The sequence below is a fragment of the Myotis myotis genome, unplaced genomic scaffold (genome assembly GCF_014108235.1).
Source record: "Myotis myotis isolate mMyoMyo1 unplaced genomic scaffold, mMyoMyo1.p scaffold_m19_p_3, whole genome shotgun sequence".
Lineage (NCBI taxonomy): Eukaryota > Metazoa > Chordata > Mammalia > Chiroptera > Vespertilionidae > Myotis > Myotis myotis.
Window position 1 is genome coordinate 178,017,031 of NW_023416335.1, and position 23,252 is coordinate 178,040,282.

Sequence of the window (23,252 nt, forward strand, 5' to 3'; positions counted from 1 at the left end):
TTTCGCTTGGTTTCTCACCAAGTCTCGCGAGTTTTGCCAGGGAAACCGGCCTAGGTGAAGAGACCGAGAAGGGGAGCCCGGGTGGGAGGGCCTTGCGTTCAGGGCCCGTGGCTGGTTTAGCCGGTGTTGTGGTTGGTACTTCGCTGATGGGGAGGCTCTCAGGTTGCCCGGAACATACTTCCCAATGGGTGATGGTGGAAAATTAGCGGGTAGGAAATCTTGAGGGTCGGAGGCATTTTTTTTTTTCTCTTGGCTCCGCCCTCTTCCCCGTTCAGTGACCTGGGCGTCTGGCCCACCGAGGGGGAAGGGCGGCTTGGCCGGGCCGTCGGAGAGTGCTGTGCGCACGCGCGCATCCCGGTGTGTGAGTGTTCGTGCTCGCGCGCGCGCTCCCGCACTTAGGAAGCTGGGGAAGAAGCGGTGTGCTGAGCGATGAGCGGGGCAAAGCCCAGTCCCCTGCCGTGGGTACCAGACGCTCCTGACCGTGCGCTGGCCCTCCCCACCCAACCAGCAGCCTTTGCCTGAGCGGCCGTGGTCCATGGCCTCTGTGCGTTTCCACTTCAGGACCAGGCACGAAAGTAAGCTAACCTCAGCCCTGAGGTCTTCCCTACCCGCTCACCTTGTGCTGTCCACCCCGCACCCTCCCGCAGAGGGTGTCGCGATTCCTCCAAGAAGAGTTTTGCATGAAGGGGAAATGCGTGCGAAAGCAAGGAGAAGCCAATAGCAGGATCGTAAAAAGTCAGTTCGTGTTCATGAACACTTCTGCTTTTACCATGTGCTTTTTGAATGTGGATTGTCTATTAAGCATAAGGTTTTATTAACGAAGCAAGGGAGTTCGTATAAGAAAAAGTTTTAAGAGAGTTCCTCCTCCTTCCCACCCAGGCGCTTGGTAGCACCTAAGTTTTACTGTTCTGCATGGTCAATGACTGCGGTGGCTCGAAAGCTAAGGGGGGCATTGTGAATTTGGGGTCCTTTGCCGAATGCGAAGACCCGATATGCAGTTATGTTAGATGTCTGTTGTGTTTTGGTCTTCCCTATTGCTGTCACTTGTGTTTCCTGTTCAATCTATCCCCTTGCCTTTTCAGAAGTCTGGAGACTTTTTGGAGGGAAGCTCAAAACCGCTGACTTGGGTTAGTTTGGGGATTTGTATGTGATTGCTGTCAGTTAGCAAAGCTCATCAAAAGTGTGTTTGAAAAAAAGTATTTGTCGTGTATTAATGTTTGGTATTATCTAAAGGGATCAAGTACAATTATTTGTAAAAGTATTTTCTTTTGCTCAGTTTAAATTCATTCAACAAGCAAAAGAAATATATGTATGGACTGTAATTCTGCCTGTGACTGATAGAGTGACAGCTTAATAGGATGTAGCTCATCCCTTGAATTGATACTTTGTGGTCAGGACCTCATTAAATCTTGTCCTTTGTTGAACACATTTCTTTGGATACTGAATCTTCCAAATCTTCTCGAAGAAAAGACACATTGGAAATAATGTTAAGATTTAAAGGTTATGTATAAGATATTTGGCTAATATATTTTATCCCTTACAGGTTAAAACAAAATGAAGATTTTTTCTGAATCTCATAAAACAGTCTTTGTTGTGGATCACTGCCCTTACATGGCAGAATCATGCAGACAGCATGTTGAGTTTGATATGCTGGTGAAGAACAGGACCCAAGGCATCATCCCATTGGCCCCTATATCTAAATCATTGTGGACTTGCTCAGTAGAATCTTCCATGGAATACTGTAGAATAATGTATGATATATTTCCTTTCAGAAAACTGGTGAGTCTGAAGTACAAGCAAAATTTGGGGAATGTACTTACTGCCTGTAACATTTTTTATATATGAATTTGCTGTAAATTTAGAACTGTTTGTTTACCACTTTAAAAATGTGATATGTAGCCCCCCCCTTTGGGATTAAATGTCATGTGTATTTAGTTGGGACCAACAGTAACAGCTAACAGTTATGAAGCACTTACGGGTGCCAGGCGTATTCCAAAGGGCTTCATGTATATTAACTCCTCTAATTCTCACAACAATCCTATAAGGTAGCTAATTACTACGATAGTATTCAAAGTATATAGTCACCAAAATGGAACAGGCACTGACCGTTGATTGTTGCTAGCCTAAGCAGCAGGGATGTTGTCTGTAAGCAGTCTGTCAGACTGTGCTGGTGTGTACTAGTACCATCTGAATATCAGCCTTTTTTTTTTTTATTACTGTCATGTTGGAGATGAAGCTGAGGTGGTGATATATTAGAAAATATATCAAATGATGACTATGTTTCCTTTTGGGAGAAGGGTGCAATCATTTCATTTCACCTTACTTGATAATATTTTTTTTAAAGATTTTTCTATTGATTTCAGAGAGAGAGAGAGAGAGAGAGAGAGAGAGAGAGAGAGAGAGAAATATCAATGATGAGAAAGAATCATTGATTGGGTGCCTCCTGCACGACCCTCACTGGGGATTGAGGCCTCAACCTGGGCATGTGTCCTGACCGCGAATTGAACCATGACCTCCTGGTTCATAGGTCGATACTCAACCACTTAGCCATGCTGGCCCAGTGATACTATTTTTGTTTTGTTGAATTTTACTTAAAAATTTAGGATAAAGTCCAAATTAGTTATTTTGACTTTCAATGCCCTATGTGTTATGGCCACTGCCTATTTTTTTTTTTGAGCTTATCTCCTGCTCTTCTGTCTGCTCCGAACTTCATCCTGTTAAGGGTACTCACTTAAAGGCCTTTGCGATTGCTGTTCACTATACCTGGAATTCTCTATCCCCAGCTCTTTCCATGGCTGATTTCTTTTGGTCATTTTGAATTTCCTTCAGTTGCAACTTGTGTAGAGAGCCCTTCTCTGTCCAACCAACCTGAAGTAACTAACCATCTTTTTCTTCACATTTATCACTCTGAAATGATCTTGTTTATTTGTTGGTTCCCTGCACTGCTGTCTTATCTTACCACACCTGCCAAACTCTATTTTCCCCACATTGTGATAGAACTGTTTTATTCCTCACTATATTCCCATACTCCAGCGCGGAGAATAGCACCTGACATGTACTAGGCATTCTGTACTTATAAAATGGATGAATGAATCAATCAACAAATCAGTGCTAGAGACCTCATATTATTTTATTTTTAATTCTTTTTACTATTAAGTAGTAGCAAACTTTACATTTTAAATATGATGTGATCAGATGGAATTGGAGTTGAGTACTAATTATTTCTTTGAAATCTATTAGGTGAATTTCATTGTGAGTGACTCTGGAGCACATGTTTTAAATTCCTGGACTCAAGAAGACCAAAATTTGCAAGAGGTATGATTCAGGTTTTGAACTGTGGCTTTTTTGAAAATTTCTCATCATTGATGTTTCAGTAATACTTTAATAAAAAATAATTTAAAATTTTGATCAATATAGGATAATATATGCACATTGTTTAAAAACATCACCTAATACTGAAAGTGAAACAGCTATCTCCAATCCAGTCGTTCCCCACTTGAAAGCAAACTTTCAACTCTTGCTCATTTAGTATATACTTCCATATTTAAAAAAAAAATTTTACTGCCACTTATTTACTTAAAGAGGTTTCCTTCTATTTCTAGTTTGTTGAAAAGGACTTACATTTTGTCAAATGCATTTTCTTGTATTTTTGGAGATTATGTGATTTAAAATTTTCTGTTAATATGATATGCACATTAATTAATTTTTGGATTTTAAATCAACTTTGCATTCTTGGGATAGTCCCCTTGGTCATGATGTATAATTATTTTTATATGTTGCTCAATTTGGTTTGCTAGTAGTAATTTGTTGAGGATATTTGAATCCATATTTATAAGATATATTAGTTTATAGTTTACTTTTCTTGTGATGTCTTTGTCTGACTCGTGCATACTCTTGTCACCATAATTGTTTTCCCATTATTTAGCTAATGGCAGCATTAGCTGCTGTTGGGCCCCCTAATCCACGGGCAGATCCAGAATGCTGCAGTATTCTACATGGCCTCGTTGCAGCAGTGGAAACCCTCTGTAAAATTACAGAATACCAACATGAGGCCCGTACTCTACTAATGGAGAATGCAGAACGTGTTGGCAATAGGGGGAGAATAATTTGCATTACTAATGCAAAAAGGTGAGACAATAACAGTAACTCTTTCACAGAGGGAATTGTACTCTTTCAGGGCTTTTATTTTAAAAAGTAGGGACAATATGTTAGCATTTAAATGTATCACAAGTGGCCTTTCTAATATTGAAGCTTTGTTTATCCAATTCTAAAATAAAGACTCATCTCAGTGAAAACTTTAGATTGTCATCATGTAGGTTAATTTGACTTCTCACTAGTTTTTCATTTGGTTATTTGGTGTTGTGAATGAGCACCTAAAAACAATCCTTACTGAAGTAATGTTAAATACCTGTAGCTGAACAGTGTGTTTAATTTTTTCTCCTACTGTTTATTCCTTTAAGTTTGTTGTATCTTTTTTATGCCACTAGTGATAGTCATGTGCGAATGCTTGAGGACTGTGTTCAGGAAACGATTCATGAGCATAACAAGCTTGCTGCAAATTCAGATCAGTGAGTATAATCTACATTTGAAATAAATATTAAATTTTATAGTCATATATTTCATTCTAATTATTTCAATAATTTTAATAGAAACATAAATTTTTCTTGAATTCTCTTCTGACTCTACAAATTAGCCTAAAGATATGTTTGATCAAAAATTTTATTCCCTATTTTCCCTTTCACTATAAGATTTTACTTTTTCCCATAAGAAAGGTGATCAGAACTGTAACATAATGTATAAATTTATAATGCATATTTGTTTTGATAGCTTGCTCTCATATTCTTTCAAATTTATAAAATGAATAAATTATCAGTGGCATTATTCATTATGGACCAAAACAATGAATTGCAGTATATGAATTTTTTTTAAAGCAAAAAGCTATTAAAAATATGTTTTGGGCTGTTGCAATGTGGAGTCTAAATGAGATTGAGCTATTATTAATCTCCTTAAGTGGAGTGCTGGTATTATTGTTAATAAATAAGATTATTCTCACTAGGAGAAGCATGCTGAGGTATTTAGGAATGAAGTATTTCCTTTGCAATTTACTATCTATGGCATAATTAAAAAAGTGTATGTCTATTTAGGTACATAGAACAAATATAGCTATCACTTAGTGAATCTAGTTTAAGGATATATCAGTATTCATTGAATAGTATTGTTATTTCAACCTTTCTGTAGGTTTGGAAATTTTAAAATAAAAAGTTGGGGGAAACTTTATAGCATTACAAGTTCTGTATTCTTCGAATAATAAGTTATAAGTCCAGGTTAGTATTGTCTGGTTTTGTCTTTAAAAAACATTAGTAAAAAGGAAACTAATGCACAATATATTAATTTTCTCTGTGACAGTTATATATTGAAAATTATACCTGATTATAAGAATTTTCTTTTTATTTTATCCTTTAAACACAAAAATTATTTTTGCATTTGAATTTAATTAATATGAATTATTCATTTAATGTTCATACAAGTACAACAGTTATACAGTTTTTCTAAATATTTAGCTTTAGTGTTAACAGTAGTATCTGATTATAGAGATATACTGTTTTGGTAAATATAACTCTCAATAGTTTACTTGCCTAGAATCTTTACATTGAATGCACGTAGTTTAAAGACATCACCTATTACTAAAAGCAAAACAGTTATCTCCATTCCAGTCTTTCCCCACTTCCTAGAAGCAAACTTTCAACTCTTGCTCATTTGGTATATACTATCACATTAAAAAAAAATTTTTTTTTTACTGCCATTTATCTACCTAAAGACGTTTCCTTTTAGTTTGTTGAAAAGGTTTTAGATTTTGTCAAATGTGTTTTCTTGTATTTTTGGAGATAATGTGATTTAAAAAATTTTCTGTTGATATGATATGCACATTAATTAATTTTTGGATTTTAAATCAACTTTGCATTCTTGGGATAATCCATTTGGTCATGATGTATAATTATTTTTATATGTTGCTCAATTTGGTTTGCTAGTAGCAATTTGTTGAGGAGATTTGTGTCCATATTTATAAGAACAGTATGTATTTTTATATTCTAAGTGAAAGTTTTTCTTTAAGTCTCATGCAGATTCAGAAGTGTGAGCTGGTTTTGATCCATACCTACCCTGTTGGTGAAGACAGCCTTGTATCTGATCGTTCCAAAAAAGAGGTAAGTACAGAAGTAATAGAGAAAAGATCATTTTTAGTTAATAGTAAATGCTGACAAGGGTTAGCATTATAATGATCACATTGCCAACATTTTCTGCCAAGAAAATACAAGGTGGAGCAAAGCAGGTTTATAGTTGTAAGAACACGAAACACATAGTTTATTATTTTGCATTATTATTTATTAATTATTGTGTTATTTATTCATTATTGTATTTTTTTTATCAGAACAACTATAAACCTACTTTTGCCATACCCTGTATTTACAGTTTTCAAAGAACCTGTATAGCAAAACACCTAGTTCGGTTCTTTGTGTTATAATAGTACATTTTATACGTGTTTTCTCTTTAGCCTTGTCTGAGTGGCTCGGTTGTTTTGGAGCCTCATCCTGTACCAAAAGGTTTTGGGTTCATTTCCTGGTCAGGGCACATACCTAGCTTGCGGGTTCAATCCCCAGACTAGGTGTGTATAGGAAGCAACGGATCAATGTTTCTCTCTCTCCCTTCCTCTCTCTAAAATATATAAAAACATATCCTCAGGTGTAGATTAAAATTTTTTTTTTCTTTTTTGCTTGCCTTTTGACATTTAATTAAATGTGTTGTAAAACCATACATAGTTTGCGTTGTTCCTAAAATTTCAATTATTGCGATGGGTTTCAGTTGCTTTAATGATGTTTTATTCCTTAAAAATACTTTTTTTCTCATTAGAAAAGTAATATACTCTAATAAAAATACACTCTAGTAACCTAGAAATTAACTTTACCCAATCAGATGGGGGAAAAAACTAATTTCCAACCTTGGTTTTCCTTTTTAAATAGATTTGAACATTTTTGAAGGAAAAGATAAATCTGTTGATTGTTAAAAGAATTTGCATCACATAATATTCTCCGTCAGTGGTCTATGTATTTACCTATTTGTATTAAATGTGTATGTTTTTAGGTTCAGGTTTTTCTCTTAGCCTTATTTAATATAAACATGTGAAGTATTACCTTAGTCTATGAGTGCTTGGTAGTTAAGTGGTATTGCTAGGTCATTAGCTTTATTGTTGTGTTTTTAGGTGATTTCCAGTATAAGCCCCCTTTTTACTAACTTGTACCTGCATCTTTTGATAATGTGGCATTATGTTGGCTTTACTTTGTGATAGCTAAAAAGCTTATTTACAATAAATATTTTTACCCTGGAATGAGTAAAGTTTTGTGTTACCTTGTTGTAAGTAAAGTTTGGCTGCCTTATCATAGTTATTGGTGATAAAATATGATGTTTGTAGTGATTTCCACATTCCTTTTAAGTAGTTCTATCTTTCGGGTGTTGTCTTCTCAAAATGAATTATTTTTCTACAGTATTTCTATGGGCCACTTCAGATCCATTTTGCATATAGATAAATAGAAGTAAAATTATAAATGAAAATATATATTTAAATCAACAACTCTAAGTTTCAAGAGGACAGGGAATTTGCCTGTTCACTGCTGTATCCTCCAAGAGCTCACACAGTTTCTGGCATATAATGTAGTAAATTCTGCTTGGTACCTATTTATTAAATGAATAAATGAATGACTGTCTGAACATTTATTGCTAAAATAATGATCATTAGTGCCTAGCCGGTTTGGCTCAGTGAATAGAGCATTGTCCTGCAGACTGAAGGGTCCTGGGTTCGATTCCAGTCAAGGGCACATGCCTGGGTTGCAGGCTCGATCCCCATTAGTGGGTATGCAGGAGGCAGCTGATCAATGATTCGCATCGCTGATGTTTCTATCTTATCCTCTCTGAAATAAATAAAAATATATTTTAAAAAATAATGACCATAGTTAATTTATGGACCTTTGTATTTTTCCAAATTCTATAAAATGAAAACAGTCACTTTTTATGGGTTGAAGTAAACTATTTAGCATTCGGTTACAGTGTATTAATGTTTTATGGGTGTTTTTTTTTTCTCTCATACTTTTCTGTAGTTGTCCCCTGTTTTAACCAGTGAAGTTCATAGTGTTCGTGCAGGACGGCATCTTGCTACCAAATTAAATATTTTAGTACAGCAACATTTTGACTTGGCTTCAACTACTATTACAAATATTCCAATGAAGGTAGGCAGCTCTTTTTCCTGCTATTTTGAAAGCTGTTTTGCTTTTTAAACATTTGTTTGACATATATTATTTATTTTAATTGAACCTTAATATTTTTCTCCCCATATCATGTTTTCTGTTTTGCTAGCCCACATTCAGTGTCTTTGACCAGGTCAGTAAGTACTGAAAAGCAACAAGAAAGGATCACAGAACAAAATGCTGTATTTTTCTCTCTAATAAGAACACTCAGCTTTTTTGTTTTTAACCATGTTCTCATTATTTTCATTAAAGTATAATCTCTATCTTAAATGACCACTTTTTCTGTGATTCTTTTTCTGACAGTTGTGTTATTAGATTTTCCTTACATTGTGTATTCTAGTTGGTCTTTTATTTTCTGTATTTTTGTTTTTGCCCAACAAATATAAAGGTGTTTGTAACTAATAAGTCTGACTAGGGAAAAATAGCTCATAGTTTTAAATAAGTTTATTACCTTACCTGAAAAACCAAAGGTGTGAGTCTTGGGATTTTATTAATGGATATTCTTAGGAACCTGTTGCCACCTGTTCCTTTTCATCATAGTATCATTAGCTTGTCTAGAACTAGCGCAATGCCTGACCCATAGTAAGCTTTAAATGAATTTTTATTAAGTGGAATTAATTTTAATTTTATTGATTATGTTTATAAATAAAGTAACCATCATATCTAAAAATGCAAAGAGACTTTCTTATAAGTCCCAATTACATTGTTTTGCCACCATATGATGAACACTAAATTGCATAGAAATATCTTTGATTATTAATTTTCTCCTATACCATTGGCTGGCTCTTTAATAGAAATTGTAACTTTAACCCATAGAAACAACAAGTAAAGTAGCGTAATAGGCGTACTTTATTATACACTGAGTGGCCATATTATTATGACCAGCCAGATTATTATGACCACCCCATCAGTACAATGAAGTGAATTAGTTATGCAAATAATGATAATAATAAAACCTTGAGAGTATTTGCTTAGGAAGCTTTCAATATTCAGTATTTTTGGAAGTGTCAATGAAGTACTGATGGGGTAGTCTTAATAATCTGGCCGGTCATAATAATCTGGCCACTCAGTGCATATAATTTCATGAGTTATAAGAAAAATAGCCTGAGGGTGACAGGTGCCTTGCTCTTAGAATTTGATTATATTTGTGTGCTGCTGGTGTGATTCTTTCTTCAATCTGTTTTTTTCTTGTAAATAGATAATATCAAAATTCCTGTTTACTATTTAGGAAAACTAATAAACTTGTTTATTAGTCAGTATTTGCTATTTTATATAATTGACAGTTGTTAATTTATTGTAGGTATTTAAAGATGCTGCTTCCTCCTTTAAACAATGATTTCACTTTCAATATATATAAACCATTTCAATTGCATTATATTTGTTTACAGACAATTTGTGTATATTTGCACAAGACAGTGCATTTGGAGTAAAAAAATTTCTAAAATTTCTGGATTAATCACATGTTAACTCATGACATAATATAAGAAAAATAGATACTGTATTACTAATATATAGCAAGTAGTTTTTTAATAGTTTATATTTCAGTGGAAAACTGTTGCATCTTTAAATAGATTAATTACTGAGCAAACTATACCATTATTGTAGGTAATTTTCATCCAGTGTATTTTATTTCATTGTAAACAAAGAGCAAAATTAATAGTTAATAAATAACTTCATTCTTTGGAAAATAAAACCAAGTGATTTTAAATTTTGCTTTAAGGAAGAACAACATGCTAACACATCTGCCAATTATGATGTGGAGTTGCTTCATCACAAAGATGCACATGTAGATTTCTTGAAAAGTGGTGAGTAAGAGACACTGGAAAGTCTTAATTTGTGAGATCTAACATATGGAAGCTTACAAACAACTTTGAGGTGCTTTTCAGTAAACAAACCTGATTGACTTTAGTTCATTCCTTTCCAAACTTATTTGACAATGTCACTTATTAATGGTCATGGAACTAAGACTAAGCTATTGTGAAAGAGAGCCATTGAAGTCATGTCATAGTTTTTCTTTTCTAGGCAAACTGCCTTGGGAAAGGGAAAAGAATAGGAGCCAACTTGAAAGGGTGATGGACTTACAACTTATAAGCCTGGATATAAATCAGTTGTTTTGAAATTTAGTGATATTTTTTTCCTCTAAAAAGTATGTGACTCAGTAGGCTTTTTCTCCCAAAACAGATTCCCGCAGCCGTATCAGCATGGTTTAGGACTCTGGAGTTAGGAGATAACAGTTTTAGCCAAAGCTTTGCCACCAGCTAGCAAATCCTATGTGTTTCTATACTTCAGTTTATGTACTTATATATTAAGACTAGAGGCCCAGTGCACGAAATTCGTGCACGCTGGGGTTGGTGTCCCTCAGCCTGGTCTGCACTCTCTCGTGATCCAGGACCCCTCGCGGGATGTCCAACTGCTGGTTTAGGCCCGATCCTGTCGGACATCCCTCTCACAATCCGGGACTGCTGGCTCCTAACCACTCGCCTGCCTGCCGATCGTCCCTAACCACTCACATGCCTGCCAGATCACTCCTAACCACTCTGCATGCCTGCCTGATCACCTCTAACCACTCACCTGCCTGCCTGATCACCCCTAACCACCCCTGCCTCAGCCCCTGCTGCAGCAGCTTCGTCTGGAAGGACGCCCGGAAGGTTGTTCGACTGTCTGGTCTAATTAGCATATCATGCTTTTATTATTATAGATGTTAGCCCTAGCCAGTTTAGCTTAGTGAATAGAGCGTTGGCCTGCAGCCTGAAGGGTTCCAGGTTCAATTCCAGTCAAGGGCATGTACCTCAGTTGCAGGCTCAATCCCTGATCCTGGTTGGGGTGTGTGCTGGTGGCAACCAGTTGATGTGTGTCTCTCACATCAAAATTTTTCTTTCTCTCTCTCTCTCTCTCTCTCTCTCTCTCTCTCTCTCTCTCTCTCCCCCCCCTCTCCCCCTCTCCCCCTCTCCCCTCTCTCCCTCTCTCCCTCTCTCCCTCTCTCCCTCTCTCCCTCTCCCCTCTCTCCCTCTCTCCCTCTCCCCCTCTCCCTCGCCTCCTCCTTCTCCCTCTCCCTCTTCCTCTTTCTCTTCCTCTCCTCCTCCCTTCTACTCTCTCTAAAAGTCAATAAAAAAAATCCATGGGTGAGGATTATCAAGAAAATAAATAAGTAAATAAATAAAGCTAGATTAGATGAACTGTAATATTCTACCCATTTCTAAACAAAAATTTCTAACAGGAGAAAAACTATTAAGGTAAATAAATATATTCATGTTTAACAAAGGAATGTAAATAACTTGTTTTTGAAAATACAATATATGGAAATTACTAAGAACCTGTGAGGTAATATCAATTTTTAATATGTTTATTTTTAAAACTTAGAAAAATAGTAAAAATATTCTTTGGAACGCAACCTTTTCCTCTAAAATAGTTGTTGATTGACATGGACACCATATGCAAAATGCTATAGTAGCAATAGGGACAGAGATCTGTGGGAACACAGGGTTTGCATGTAATTGTATCTCTGAGTTGGGCAAGCTTTGCAGAGGAGGTGATATTAGAGCTGGATTTTGATGAGTAGGCCTGTACTTTAGCCCAGATATCTTCTCTAAGCTTCAGATCTGTACAGAGGGTCCACAACTTACAATGGTTTGACTTACGATTTTTATATTTTTCAACTTTATGATGGTGAGAAAGTGATACTCATTCACTTTGAATTTTGACCTTCTCCTGGGCTCGAGATGTGTAGTATGACACTCTCATGAGGCTGAGCAGCAGCAGCAAACTGTAGCTCCCAGTCGGCCTCTTGATCTCGAGGTTAAACAACCAATACTGTACAGTGTGCTGTGTTGCCAGCATTTTTTGGATATTGCGTTCTGAGCACATTTAAGGTAGGCTAGGCTCAGCTATGATGTTCAGTAAGTTAGGTGTATTAAAAGATGTCTCTTAGGCACCTATTACTCAATATACTCAAAACAACCTGTGAACTTTGCCCTCTTTCAGTGAATGACCCTGTTGCCTATTCAGTTATATAAGGCAGAAACCTCAGAGTCATCTTTAAGACATCTCTCTGTCATTCTTCATATCTAATCTATCACCACATTCTCTCTTTTTTCTTTTGGCTTAAACAACAGAAAATTTATTTTCTGTTCTGGAGGCTAGAAATGCAAGATCAAGTTGACTATGCAGTTGATTTCTTCTGGAGCCTCTCTCATTGGCTTGTAGATGGCTGTTTTGTCTTCAGATGGCTCTTTATATTTGCATATGATCACATTTACTTGATTTTATCTACCAAAGTGTATCTCATACATTTACATCTGCATATCCATTACTATTACATCTCCCTATTAATAGTCCAGCCTACTATTTTCTTACCTAGTACCTATAATAGCCTCCTTAGTGGTGTGTCTGGCTACTCGACCTGCTAACTAGAATATCTTTCACGATGTAAATCAGGACGTACTCCCCTTACCTTAAAACCCTCTAATGCTTTTCTGTTGCCCTTAAGATAAAAACAGAATTTTAAATGTCTTAAAAGGCCCTGAAACCCTTCATGCTCTCACCTGCCACAATATTTTGGCATCTGCTGTTTTCCTTGCCTGAATACTCTCCTTCATTTCTTTAGTTATTTTCACTTCACCCTTTTAGAACTCAAGTTACTTTTACTTCTCGAAGCAGCCTTCCCTGTTGTCTCAACATAGGTCAAATCTCTCTGGAAAGTCCCTCATAGTGCTCAATATATCTCCTTTAGAGCTTTGTCAGTTTTATAGTTTGCATTTATTCATTATCATCTATAATAATAAAAGTGTAATATGCTAATTAGACCGAATGACCTTCCGGATGAAGCCGGGGTTGGGAAGGAAGCCCGGGTCCCGGGTGCCAGAGGGAAACCGTTGCTGTAGCCGGGGGAAGGAAGGCCTACTCTTGCACGAATTTTGTGCATTGGGCCTCTAGTGTTATTAATATCTGTTTACTGTAGACTGCATTTAGGCAAAAAATGCTTACTGTTAAATGTTATACATTTGTAACTTTCTAGGTCCCTAATTTTATGTTTCTTCTCATAAATTCATTAGGATCCAGTATAACTAATGCATTTTAGATTCCTGAAGCTTTTTTCAAGTACTTATTTTATTATTTAACTAGAGGCCCAGTGCATGAAATTTGTGTACTCTGGGGAGGGGGGTGCATCCCTCAGTCCGGCCTGTGTCCTTTCGCAGTCCAGGAGCCCTCGGGGGATGTCCTACTGCCAGCTTAGGCCTTCTCCATGGGGAGCGGGCCTAAACTGTCAGTAGGACATCCTTAGTGCTTAGTGCTGCCGTAGAGGCGGGAGAGGCTCCTGCCACCGCTGCTGCGCTCACCAGCCATGAGCCTGGCTTCTGGTTGAGCAGTGCTCCTCCCCCTTTGGGAGTGCACTGACCAGCAGAGGGCAGCTCCTGCGTTGAGTGTCTGCCCCCTGGTAGTCAGTGTGCGTCATAGCAACCGGTCGTTTTGCCTTCAGTCGATTTGCATATTAGCCTTTTATTATATAGGACTAGACGCCTGGTGCATGAATTCGTGTATGGGTGGGGTTCGGCCGGACTGCCCTGATGGGGGCTGATTGGGCCAGACCAGCGGCGGGGCGGGGACGCAGGAGATTGGCCAGCCATGCCCCTGATTGGGGTGGGGGGCGATTGGGGGTGGGACCGGCCGGGGAGGGGCCACAGGTGGTTGGGAGGGCCGATCAGGGCTCCAATCAGGCTGGTTGGCCGCCGCAGTGTACATCATAGCGTCTGGTTGTTCTGGTCCTTCCAACGTTCCGGTCACTTGGCTTTTATATGTATAGACGGTGACAGAAGGGAGCAATTGTAGTCTTCAAATTTCAAAAAGTGTGCTCGCTTCGGCATCACATATACTAAAATTGGAACGATACAGAGAAGATTAGCATGGCCCCTGCACAAGGATGACACGCAAATTCGTGAAGTGTTCCATATTTAAAAAAAAAAAATTCAAAAAGTTTTGCTATTGCCTTTCAGTGCAGTGATTGGGATGATTAAATTAATGAGAAATTTAGAGGGGAATCAAGTACTTATTTTAATCATAGGTAATATCCAAACTCTATTTGGTATTTTTCTAGGAGACTTCATAAAAAAATGTTCTCCCAGAGGTATTTTATAAAATTTAAAACTCTTTCAGAAATCTTGGGTAAACAATTTGAAGTTTATGGTCTTAATGTAATGTTACTGTTTCTCTGACTTATTTTTAAAGGTGATACCCACTTAGGCGGTAGCAGTAGAGAAGGCTCGTTTAAAGAAACAATAACATTAAAGTGGTGCACACCCAGGACAAATAACATCGGTAGGTATTTTAAAAGTTTCTTAAAGTGTTACAAAGGGCTCATTAATTTGCTTTTTTTGGAGTTTTTGTTTTTCATTGTTATATGGATTTAAGAAACAAGTATGTGTTTTTTTCTCTTTTGTGGAAATATTCGTTTATATTTGAAATCAGTATTTTCTTCTATTTCAGAATTACACTATTGCACTGGCGCTTATCGAATTTCACCTGTAGATGTAAATAGTAGACCTTCTTCCTGCCTTACTAATTTTCTTCTAAATGGTAACTTTCATCATTTAATTGTTTTGACTGAGATTATTACAAGGGAAGTCATGAACTCTGGAAAAGCCATTTTTTTCATCATAGTTTAACCGTTTTATTTCCCAGAACTGCTTTAAAGTTATATAATTATAAATACCCTTAACTAGTTTACTAATGTTTAAAATTAAGATGACTTTATGTCTTTCAGGCTATTGTATCCAAGTAAGTTTTATTTATATATTTTTTTGGTATTTTTAATTTAAAATTTTACCATTAAAGTCTGCATGTTTTGTTTTTAAGATAGTATATAGTACAGACCATTATCTTGGCCTATTGAATGTTAAATTATACAGTGTATATGGACTTATTTTTCTTTGAACACTATACCTTTACCATAAACATTTTAAATATTATACTATGTTATTCTTACACACATGGCCTTAAATCTCTGGTTTCCTTGTGTGAAAAAAATATATTTTCAAAATTTTTATTTATTGATTTTAGAGAGAGAGGAATGGAGAAAAAGAGAGAGGGAGAGAGAAAGAGAGAGACATCAATTTGTTGTTCTACTCACTTATGCATTCATTGGTTGATTGTTGTATGTTCCCTGACCGGGGATCAAACCTGCAACCTTGGCATATCAGAGCAACACTCTAACTGAGCTACCCAGCCAGGGCCTGAAAAAATTCTTTAGAAAACCAAATTACTGGATTTCATTTACTAAATCTAAACTCTAATAGCTTCTCTTAATAGAGTCTTATGATCAACTCAGTTTTTGAATCACTGATAAGATGAGTTGGCCAGCCTTTATCATAAGATTAATTTCATAGTTATATTAAGCACAATTTGATTATCAGACTATGTAAAGTCCAGATTAAATAACATTTGGTCATGTGAAATAGAAAGTAGTTACAATAATAATGCTGATAAGTAGGTATTGTGGAAGTGAATTTAGACTTCATTTTCTCCTCCAAATGTTTTATAGCTTTGACAACTTGAGGGTTATCCAACACTTGTCTCACTTTTCTTCTTGATGTCCAAGAGAAAAATTTCATATGAACTTGTAATTGAATGAAGAATATAACCAAACATTATATTAGAGACCACTATATTTATGTTGGAAAACCACCTGTATAGCTATGTAAGCTTGGAGTGACTAAGAGAAAGCTGAGGCTAGAATTCAGACTTTTTGGACTTGAAACACAGAAAAACTAAATTAGCAGTGCTGGTTAAAATATGAGGGTTAATAAATAAAATGAAAAAATCTAGACATAAACCTTAGGGGAAAAAATAAGAGCCCGTTTGAATTTCATTACTTTTGACAGGTCGTTCTGTTTTATTGGAACAACCACGAAAGTCAGGTTCCAAAGTCATCAGTCATATGCTTAGTAGCCATGGAGGAGAGATATTTTTGCACGTCCTGAGTAGTTCTCGATCCATTCTAGAAGATCCGCCTTCAATTAGTGAAGGATGTGGAGGAAGAGTTACAGACTACCGGATCACAGTAAGACTCTAATATCTATAAATTTTATGATTTGAGTGTATTCTCATTTAGCAAGTAGTTATTGAATGCCTATTATATGCTAAGTTCTGTGACGAAAAGGAGTTTGGGAAGTTGATTATTTATTTTAATTAACAGTATTTGCTTGAAAGAGCTGTTTATCAATCTGTAGTCTTCCTTATGTATTCAGTGTATACTTAGAAGTATCTGAATAACATTGACGTACTGGAATTATAGAAAAGAATAGAAATTGACTTGAGCTAATATTTTAAGTGGAACTTTATTTCTAGTAACTTAAATGGCAAACAAAACATTTCAGTAGATTGCTGCTAATTTGAAATAACACTAAATCTTTGTGTTATTTAAGGATGCCTATAAAAAAATTTGTTTCTATTTTTGGTAGAAATTCCATTGTTCTGCTTTTAATTTTTCACTCCTCCTCTCCTAATTTATATTCGGTATTTTATTGCTGTCTTTTTTTTTGAGGTGGTTGTGAAAATTAAATGTGATTGATGTGTATGAGTGCATACTTTGTAAGCCAAAGTGTTATATACTGTAAGTAATTGTTTTTGATTAGGCTTTTTCTTTATTATTTAAATTTTTTTAATAAGGAGGAAACTAATAAATATTTATTGTAGAAAATTTAGAGATATAGATATATTTAAAAGAAAGACTATAAATTACTTATAATTCCATCATTCAAAGAGTGATTCACTAATTCTTTTTTCTGTATATGATACAAAAGAGTTAAATTATAGAAGTGAAGAAAAGTGGGTGGTAGGGGGAGCTGTAGGAGAAAATGCTTTGTTGCATATCACAGGACAGAAGACATCAGGGAAACAGACTGTTACATGTAATCCATACTGAAACATTAGAAAATAGTTTCTAATTTTATCTTATTTGGTTATCATTAGGATTTTGGTGAATTTATGAGGGAAAACAGATTAACTCCTTTTCTAGACCCCAGATATAAAATCGATGGAAGTCTTGAGATCCCTTTGGAGCGAGCAAAAGATCAGTTAGAAAAACACACCCGTTACTGGCCTATGATTATTTCTCAAACCACCATTTTTAACATGCAAGCGGTAAGTGTTAAATATTTTCAACTGCTCTTCTAGATTATTTATATATTCTTTTCAGAGACCATTTCTGAAGCAAAGAATAAAATATCTGAGTTTACTACAGTTAAATAGTAACAGAAAATTGAAGTGAAAGTTATATATGATCTCGCCACAGTGATGTTTAAAATCAATTGAAGTTCTGCCTACATGCTTTGATATTTGTTTTTCAAGACAGATTTTCTTGGTTTGTTTTTTTAAATGTGACAGGTAGTTCCATTAGCCAGTGTTATTGTGAAAGAATCTTTGACAGAAGAAGATGTGTTAAACTGTCAAAAAACAATATACAACTTAGTTGATATGGAAAGAAAAAATGATCCTCTACCTATTTCCACAGTGGGTACAAGAGGAAAAGGCCCTAAAAGGTAATTTTTTTCTTTATATATCATATTGACTTGATACATAGTATATTTTAAGTTAACTTATTCCATATGTAAATTATGTTTATGGATGTGTATATAAACATATAATTGAGGTGAAATGCTATAGAATAGCAGAATTGGATACATTATAACTGAAAATTGTACCCTTACGTTTTACGAAGAGAAAATAAGTCCATGTTTAATGGTTTTCTTTTACTTTACCAGTAGAAAGTGACATTTTAATATTATTTAAAGAGTATTTCTAAGATTGTTATTTTAAATCTTTACTTCAGAGATGAACAATACCGTATCATGTGGAATGAATTAGAAACCCTTGTGAGAGCCCATATCAATAACTCGGAGAAACATCAAAGGGTCTTGGAATGTCTGATGGCCTGTAGGAGCAAACCCCCAGAAGAAGAAGAACGAAAGAAACGAGGAAGAAAGAGGGAGGACAAAGAGGACAAGTCAGAGAAAGCAGTAAAAGATTATGAACTGGAGAAGACTTGGCAAGATTTAGAGAGGTGATTGTTGATATTGATATAGCACCATGGTGCCTTTTGGCATATCACATTCTGCATTTAGATCAACCCTCATTTAATAGAAGTTCATTTAATGTGTATTTATTTCATTTATAACTAAGATTTTGTCATTCTTAAAATCAAAAAGATCTTAGACTTAATGATTTTATTTTATGATTGGGGGCAAAGATAGTGTTTAATTTTTATCTAATTAACGTGAAAATTATAATTTAGGACATTTTGGTGTCAGTATTTATGTTTTATGAATATCAAAGACATAGTTTTATTTCTTTGTCAGTAAATATTATTGAATACTTGTGTTATGCCAGGCATTTAGCATAAGATTACTGCCTTGGAAGTACATAAAATGTTGCGCTAGAGATAGGCAAGTAAGTTAGTGATGACAACAAAATATGGATGATGCTGTTATAAAAATAGGCAAAGATGCCCTTGATAGCACAGTGAAAGAGCATAGTCCTAATTCTGAAAACCTTCCTCAATAGTACATCTTTTTCCTTAGCTTGTGATTTATAAATATAAGTATCATAACATATTAACTGGCTTTGTCTTCTAACTTCTTGCCAGAAATCAGGCAAAGAACCAGGTAAATATTATAATGACAATGTGGTATGTCCCTTAAAACAAATCAGAACTTATTATGAAAAACTTCAAAGATTTATTCTACTGTGGAATACACATTTACCCATCATCTACTTTGAACGATTATCAGTTAATGGCACATTTCACATCCACTCTCACCACCACCACTGTCCAACTCCACATGGAATATTTTGAAGCTAATTCTAGAAATTATATTATTTCATCCAAAAATAAGTAGAGTGTAGAACATTTTTATTCTCTTGACCTTAGAAGTTCACTTCTTAGAGCCACCAAACTTCTGAAACGGAATTGGCTCGCTTTAAGAAGGGGAGGGTAGAAAAAGAAGAGTGGGGGGAAGGTATTCTCATTCAGACCCCCGTGTTATTCAAGTAGAAGTCTGTATATTTTGAAAGTGTTTTTGTTCCCTTGGAAAATTCAGAATAAGCTTGGAATTAAGTTTCTAACTTGTGGAATGTAAATACATAGCCACAGTACATAAACTAGGGAACAAATAATAGTAAATTACTTATTCTTTATAATTTGAAGTAGTATTTGGCCTATATCTTTAAATATTAAATTGTGATATTTCTTCCAAATATCACTTTTCTTTTTGATGTTAGCTTCTTAAATTTTTCTCCATTTTCTTCATATTTTGCAGCAAACTACATTACTGAATTATTACACTATTATGATGAAGAAAAGGGGATACTTGTGTTTAATTCATTAAGTTCTCTTATCTGATTTTAGATTGGCATTTAGCTTCTGATTAGTGTCTAGGTTTACTTTGTAAGAGCAGCTATCTTTTATTGAGACTGATATGCAAAGTCTAGTTTAATTATTGAACCATTTCGATTTCTAAATATTTAAACTTTAAATTTTATTATTTGTCCCTCTAAAAGATTAAAAGGCATCTTAGAACGTGGAAAAGAAGAATTGGCTGAAGCTGAAATTATAAAAGATTCACCTGATTCCCCAGAACCTCCAAACAAAAAGCCCCTTGTTGAGATGGATGAAACTCCACCAGTAGAAAAATCAAAAGGTAAGGTAGAACTGTGATAGCTATGTTTGTAAAAAGTTTAGTTCTGTTTTGTGCAGTGTTATTTAATACTAGAGGCCCTCGTGCACCTGTGGGGTCCGTTGGCGTAGCCTGTGGGAATTGGGCCGAAACTGGCAGTCCAATGCCACCTGCCGCTCCTGCTCATCCCGGTCCCTCTCTCTGCTGCCACCGCAGCTCGGTAGGCTTGGTGCCGCTCTGCTGTGGTCTCCAGGCTGCAGCAGCTAGCCATGAGCCCTGCATCTGGTGCCCATCAGTCATCTGAGCGGTGCTCCCACTGTGGGAGCGCACTGACCACCAGGGGGCAGCTTCTGCATTCAGTGTCTGCCCCCTTGGTGGTCAGTGCACATCATAGCAACCAGTTGACCAGCCATTTGGTCGTTTGGTCACTTAGGCTTTTATATATATAGATAGATTGTTGTGTATATCAGGAAGAGCTACTAACTGTTCCTGTTGTTTAGGGGATTCTTTGTTTACAGCCTTGAAGATAGGCAGCAGATATATTTGTCAGTATTAAAAAAAAAAAGTAGTGCCATACCTTCATTAATGAAGCCTCTGGAAAATAAGTACTTAAAAGTTTGTGTTTTAAGAAATTTTAATTATCTAAACTTGAATCTGTTTATGTTCCTGACACTATACTAAGTGCTAGGTTAATTAAGACAAATTCTTTTTCTTAAACCCTTACTGAATTTAGGGAAACATCTAATATCACCCATCTATCTATATAAAAGCCTAATATGCAAATTGCCCCCACGGGAGTTTGACTGGGAGACCGACTGCTCGCTATGACATGTGCTGCCCACCGGGGACAGTATGGAATGAAGGAAGTCCACGGCTGGCAGCCGGCAGCTGGGGAAGGGAGGCCCCAGCCGGCAGCCAGAAGGCCCTGATTGGTCCTCATCACCGGCCAGGCCTAGGGACCCTACCCGTGCATGAATTTCGTGCACCAGGCCTCTAGTCCTATATGATAAAAGGCTAATATGCAAATAGACCAAACGGCAGAATGACTGGTCGCTATGACATGCACTGACCACTGGGGGCAGACACTCAATGCAGGAGATGCCCCCGGTGGTCAGTGAGCTCCCACAGGGAGAGCGCTGCTCAGCCAAAAGCCGGGCGGGCTCTTGGCTGGCGAGCACAGTGGCGGTGGCAGGAGCCTCTCCCACCTCCGCAGCAGCACTAAGGATGTCCGACTGCCAGCTGCAGGGAGTGGGCCTAAGCCGTCAGTGGGACATCCACGAGGGGGTGCAGGCTGGGCTGAGGGACCTTCTCGCCACTTCCCTCCTCCCCCCACAAGTGCACGAATCTCATGCCCCGGGCCTCTAGTATATTGATAAAATGTGGTATGAATAATTATTAGTAAAACTATTATAAATAATATTTTTATTATAAGGCCTTTTCTCTCTTTATACTTAATTTCTTCTTCAAGAATTCTAAGCATTAAAAATATGACTTGGGTTTGGGAGCTTCTGAAATCATTGTAGGCCTTAGTTATCTTGAAGGAAACTGGGTTTAGTCTTTTTAGGATAAATGGGAAATAGTATGACAAAGGACTGATTTCTTGCCATTATGCCCCACCAAAGGTGATAAGACCTCAGGGCTGGCCAGATTACAATTATTGGCAGCTTATTTTAGGGAGAAGGTAGGCTTGCTTGTTTTTTATATACTTCTGCTGTAGTGTGCATATTGTTCTACATGCTAATATTCTCCAATTCACTGATTTCTTTGAAATCAGAGATAAGGGTGATCTTATATTTCCCTCTCAGGCATTTGCCAGGATGCCTGGAAAATGAATAAATGTATTGATAAATTATTCTACTCCTCATATGCCAAAATATGCCACTATTGATTAGGATGAGAATAGGTTTAATCTAAACAATGCTTCAACATTGCTTGGAATATAGAACTCAAAATTATTTATAGTGGCAAAAAGTTGCAAACAACCAAAACACATATTAGTAAGAAAAATGATTAAATGATTATGTGTCCATTGGGTGAAATTTATGTAGCCCAAGAATAACTACTACCACAAATGCCCACTCTTTCCTCTTGCTAAGGTACAGGAGCGAAAGTAGGTTTACAGCTGTGAGTACACAAAACAATTTATTCTTGTATTATCATTTATTAATTATTATATTACTAGAGGCCTGGTGCACGAATTCATGCACAGGTGGGGTCCCTCTGGGTGGCATGCAGGGATCAGGCTGAAACCCGCAGTCTAACGCCGTCTGCAGCTCCTCCCTGCCACTCCCACTCATCCCAGCCCCACGGTTCCTGCTGCAGGCTCACGCCCAGTCATGATTGGGAGATGCTCGCGCTGTGGCAGCAGCACTCGCCAACCATGAGCCCTCATCTGGTGCCCTCCCGAGGGGACTGGCCTGCGGGATTGAGCTGAAACTGGCTCTCCAACGTCCCGCGAGGGGTCCCAGATTGCAAGAGGGTGCAGGCCAGGCCGGGGAAGGACCACCGGAGGGCTCCAGGGCATGTCCGGCCCATCTCGCTCAGTCCTGATTAGCTGGACCCCAGTCGCAGAATCTGCCCCCAGTGGTCAGTGCATGTCATAGCGACTGGTCGACCAGTTGACTGTCTGCCCCCTGGTGGTCAGTGCATGTCATAGTGAGCAGTTGAGCAGCCTTAGTATATCATTAACATATTACGCTTTGATTGGTTGTTCGGTTGTTCTGCTGTTCGGTCTATTTGCATATTTTCCTTTTATTATATAGGATTTTCCATACAAACGACTGTAAACCTACTTTTGCTATACTCTGTATATTGACACTGGTGGGGTCCCTTGGCCTGGCCGGCGCCCTCAACCTGGGATCCTCAGGGGATGTCGGAGACCTGGTTTTGGCCCGATCCCATAGGGCTGGCCAAGGGACCCCACTGGTGCACAAATTCGTGCACTAATTAAATTAAATAGATCCCTGATATCTTTCACCCTGAAAATATTACAGGGACCCATATGAGAAGCAACTTGATTGCAAATCATTATCTGCCCTTATGACTTTCTCTTCATGGCTGGTATTTGAAACTTGTTTTTTCTTGCATTGTATTTTACAACCTAAGTCGAATGTCTCTTCTTATTGGCAACTTATATGGGCCTTTTAATACACCTCAGATTCATCTGCTTTGGAAAATAACCTCCTAGGACTTCCCAAAGTGAATATTGTGTCTGCTGTATATTCTTCATGTAAGGTTGGGCTGTTTCAAACATGAACTCTAGATAGATTTGGAGAAAATCTATTCAGCTTTC

At 37.0% G+C, this 23,252-nt stretch overlaps 1 protein-coding gene and 1 non-coding gene across 8 annotated transcripts in view; both read left to right on the forward strand.

Annotated features, from left to right (window-relative positions):
* The window catches only part of INTS13 (integrator complex subunit 13), a 29,689-nt gene that overhangs the window by 927 nt on the left and 5,510 nt on the right, over nucleotides 1-23,252 (forward strand). The window contains exons 1-17 of one of the 7 annotated variants that reach the window (XM_036297383.1): nucleotides 42-575; nucleotides 1,083-1,127; nucleotides 1,544-1,779; nucleotides 3,241-3,315; nucleotides 3,926-4,128; nucleotides 4,488-4,568; nucleotides 6,113-6,203; nucleotides 8,148-8,276; nucleotides 8,404-8,427; nucleotides 10,015-10,099; nucleotides 14,517-14,606; nucleotides 14,775-14,864; nucleotides 16,169-16,347; nucleotides 17,259-17,429; nucleotides 17,673-17,827; nucleotides 18,118-18,348; nucleotides 19,845-19,984. In XM_036297383.1, the coding sequence (XP_036153276.1) occupies nucleotides 1,555-1,779; nucleotides 3,241-3,315; nucleotides 3,926-4,128; nucleotides 4,488-4,568; nucleotides 6,113-6,203; nucleotides 8,148-8,276; nucleotides 8,404-8,427; nucleotides 10,015-10,099; nucleotides 14,517-14,606; nucleotides 14,775-14,864; nucleotides 16,169-16,347; nucleotides 17,259-17,429; nucleotides 17,673-17,827; nucleotides 18,118-18,348; nucleotides 19,845-19,984 (1,969 nt within the window). In that variant the 5' untranslated portion in view covers nucleotides 42-575; nucleotides 1,083-1,127; nucleotides 1,544-1,554. The other 6 variants (XM_036297382.1, XM_036297384.1, XM_036297385.1 and 3 more) reach the window with 6 other exon arrangements.
* Nucleotides 14,140-14,246, forward strand: LOC118652189. The gene has a single exon (XR_004966459.1). It is a non-coding gene; the product is annotated as a U6 spliceosomal RNA (small nuclear RNA).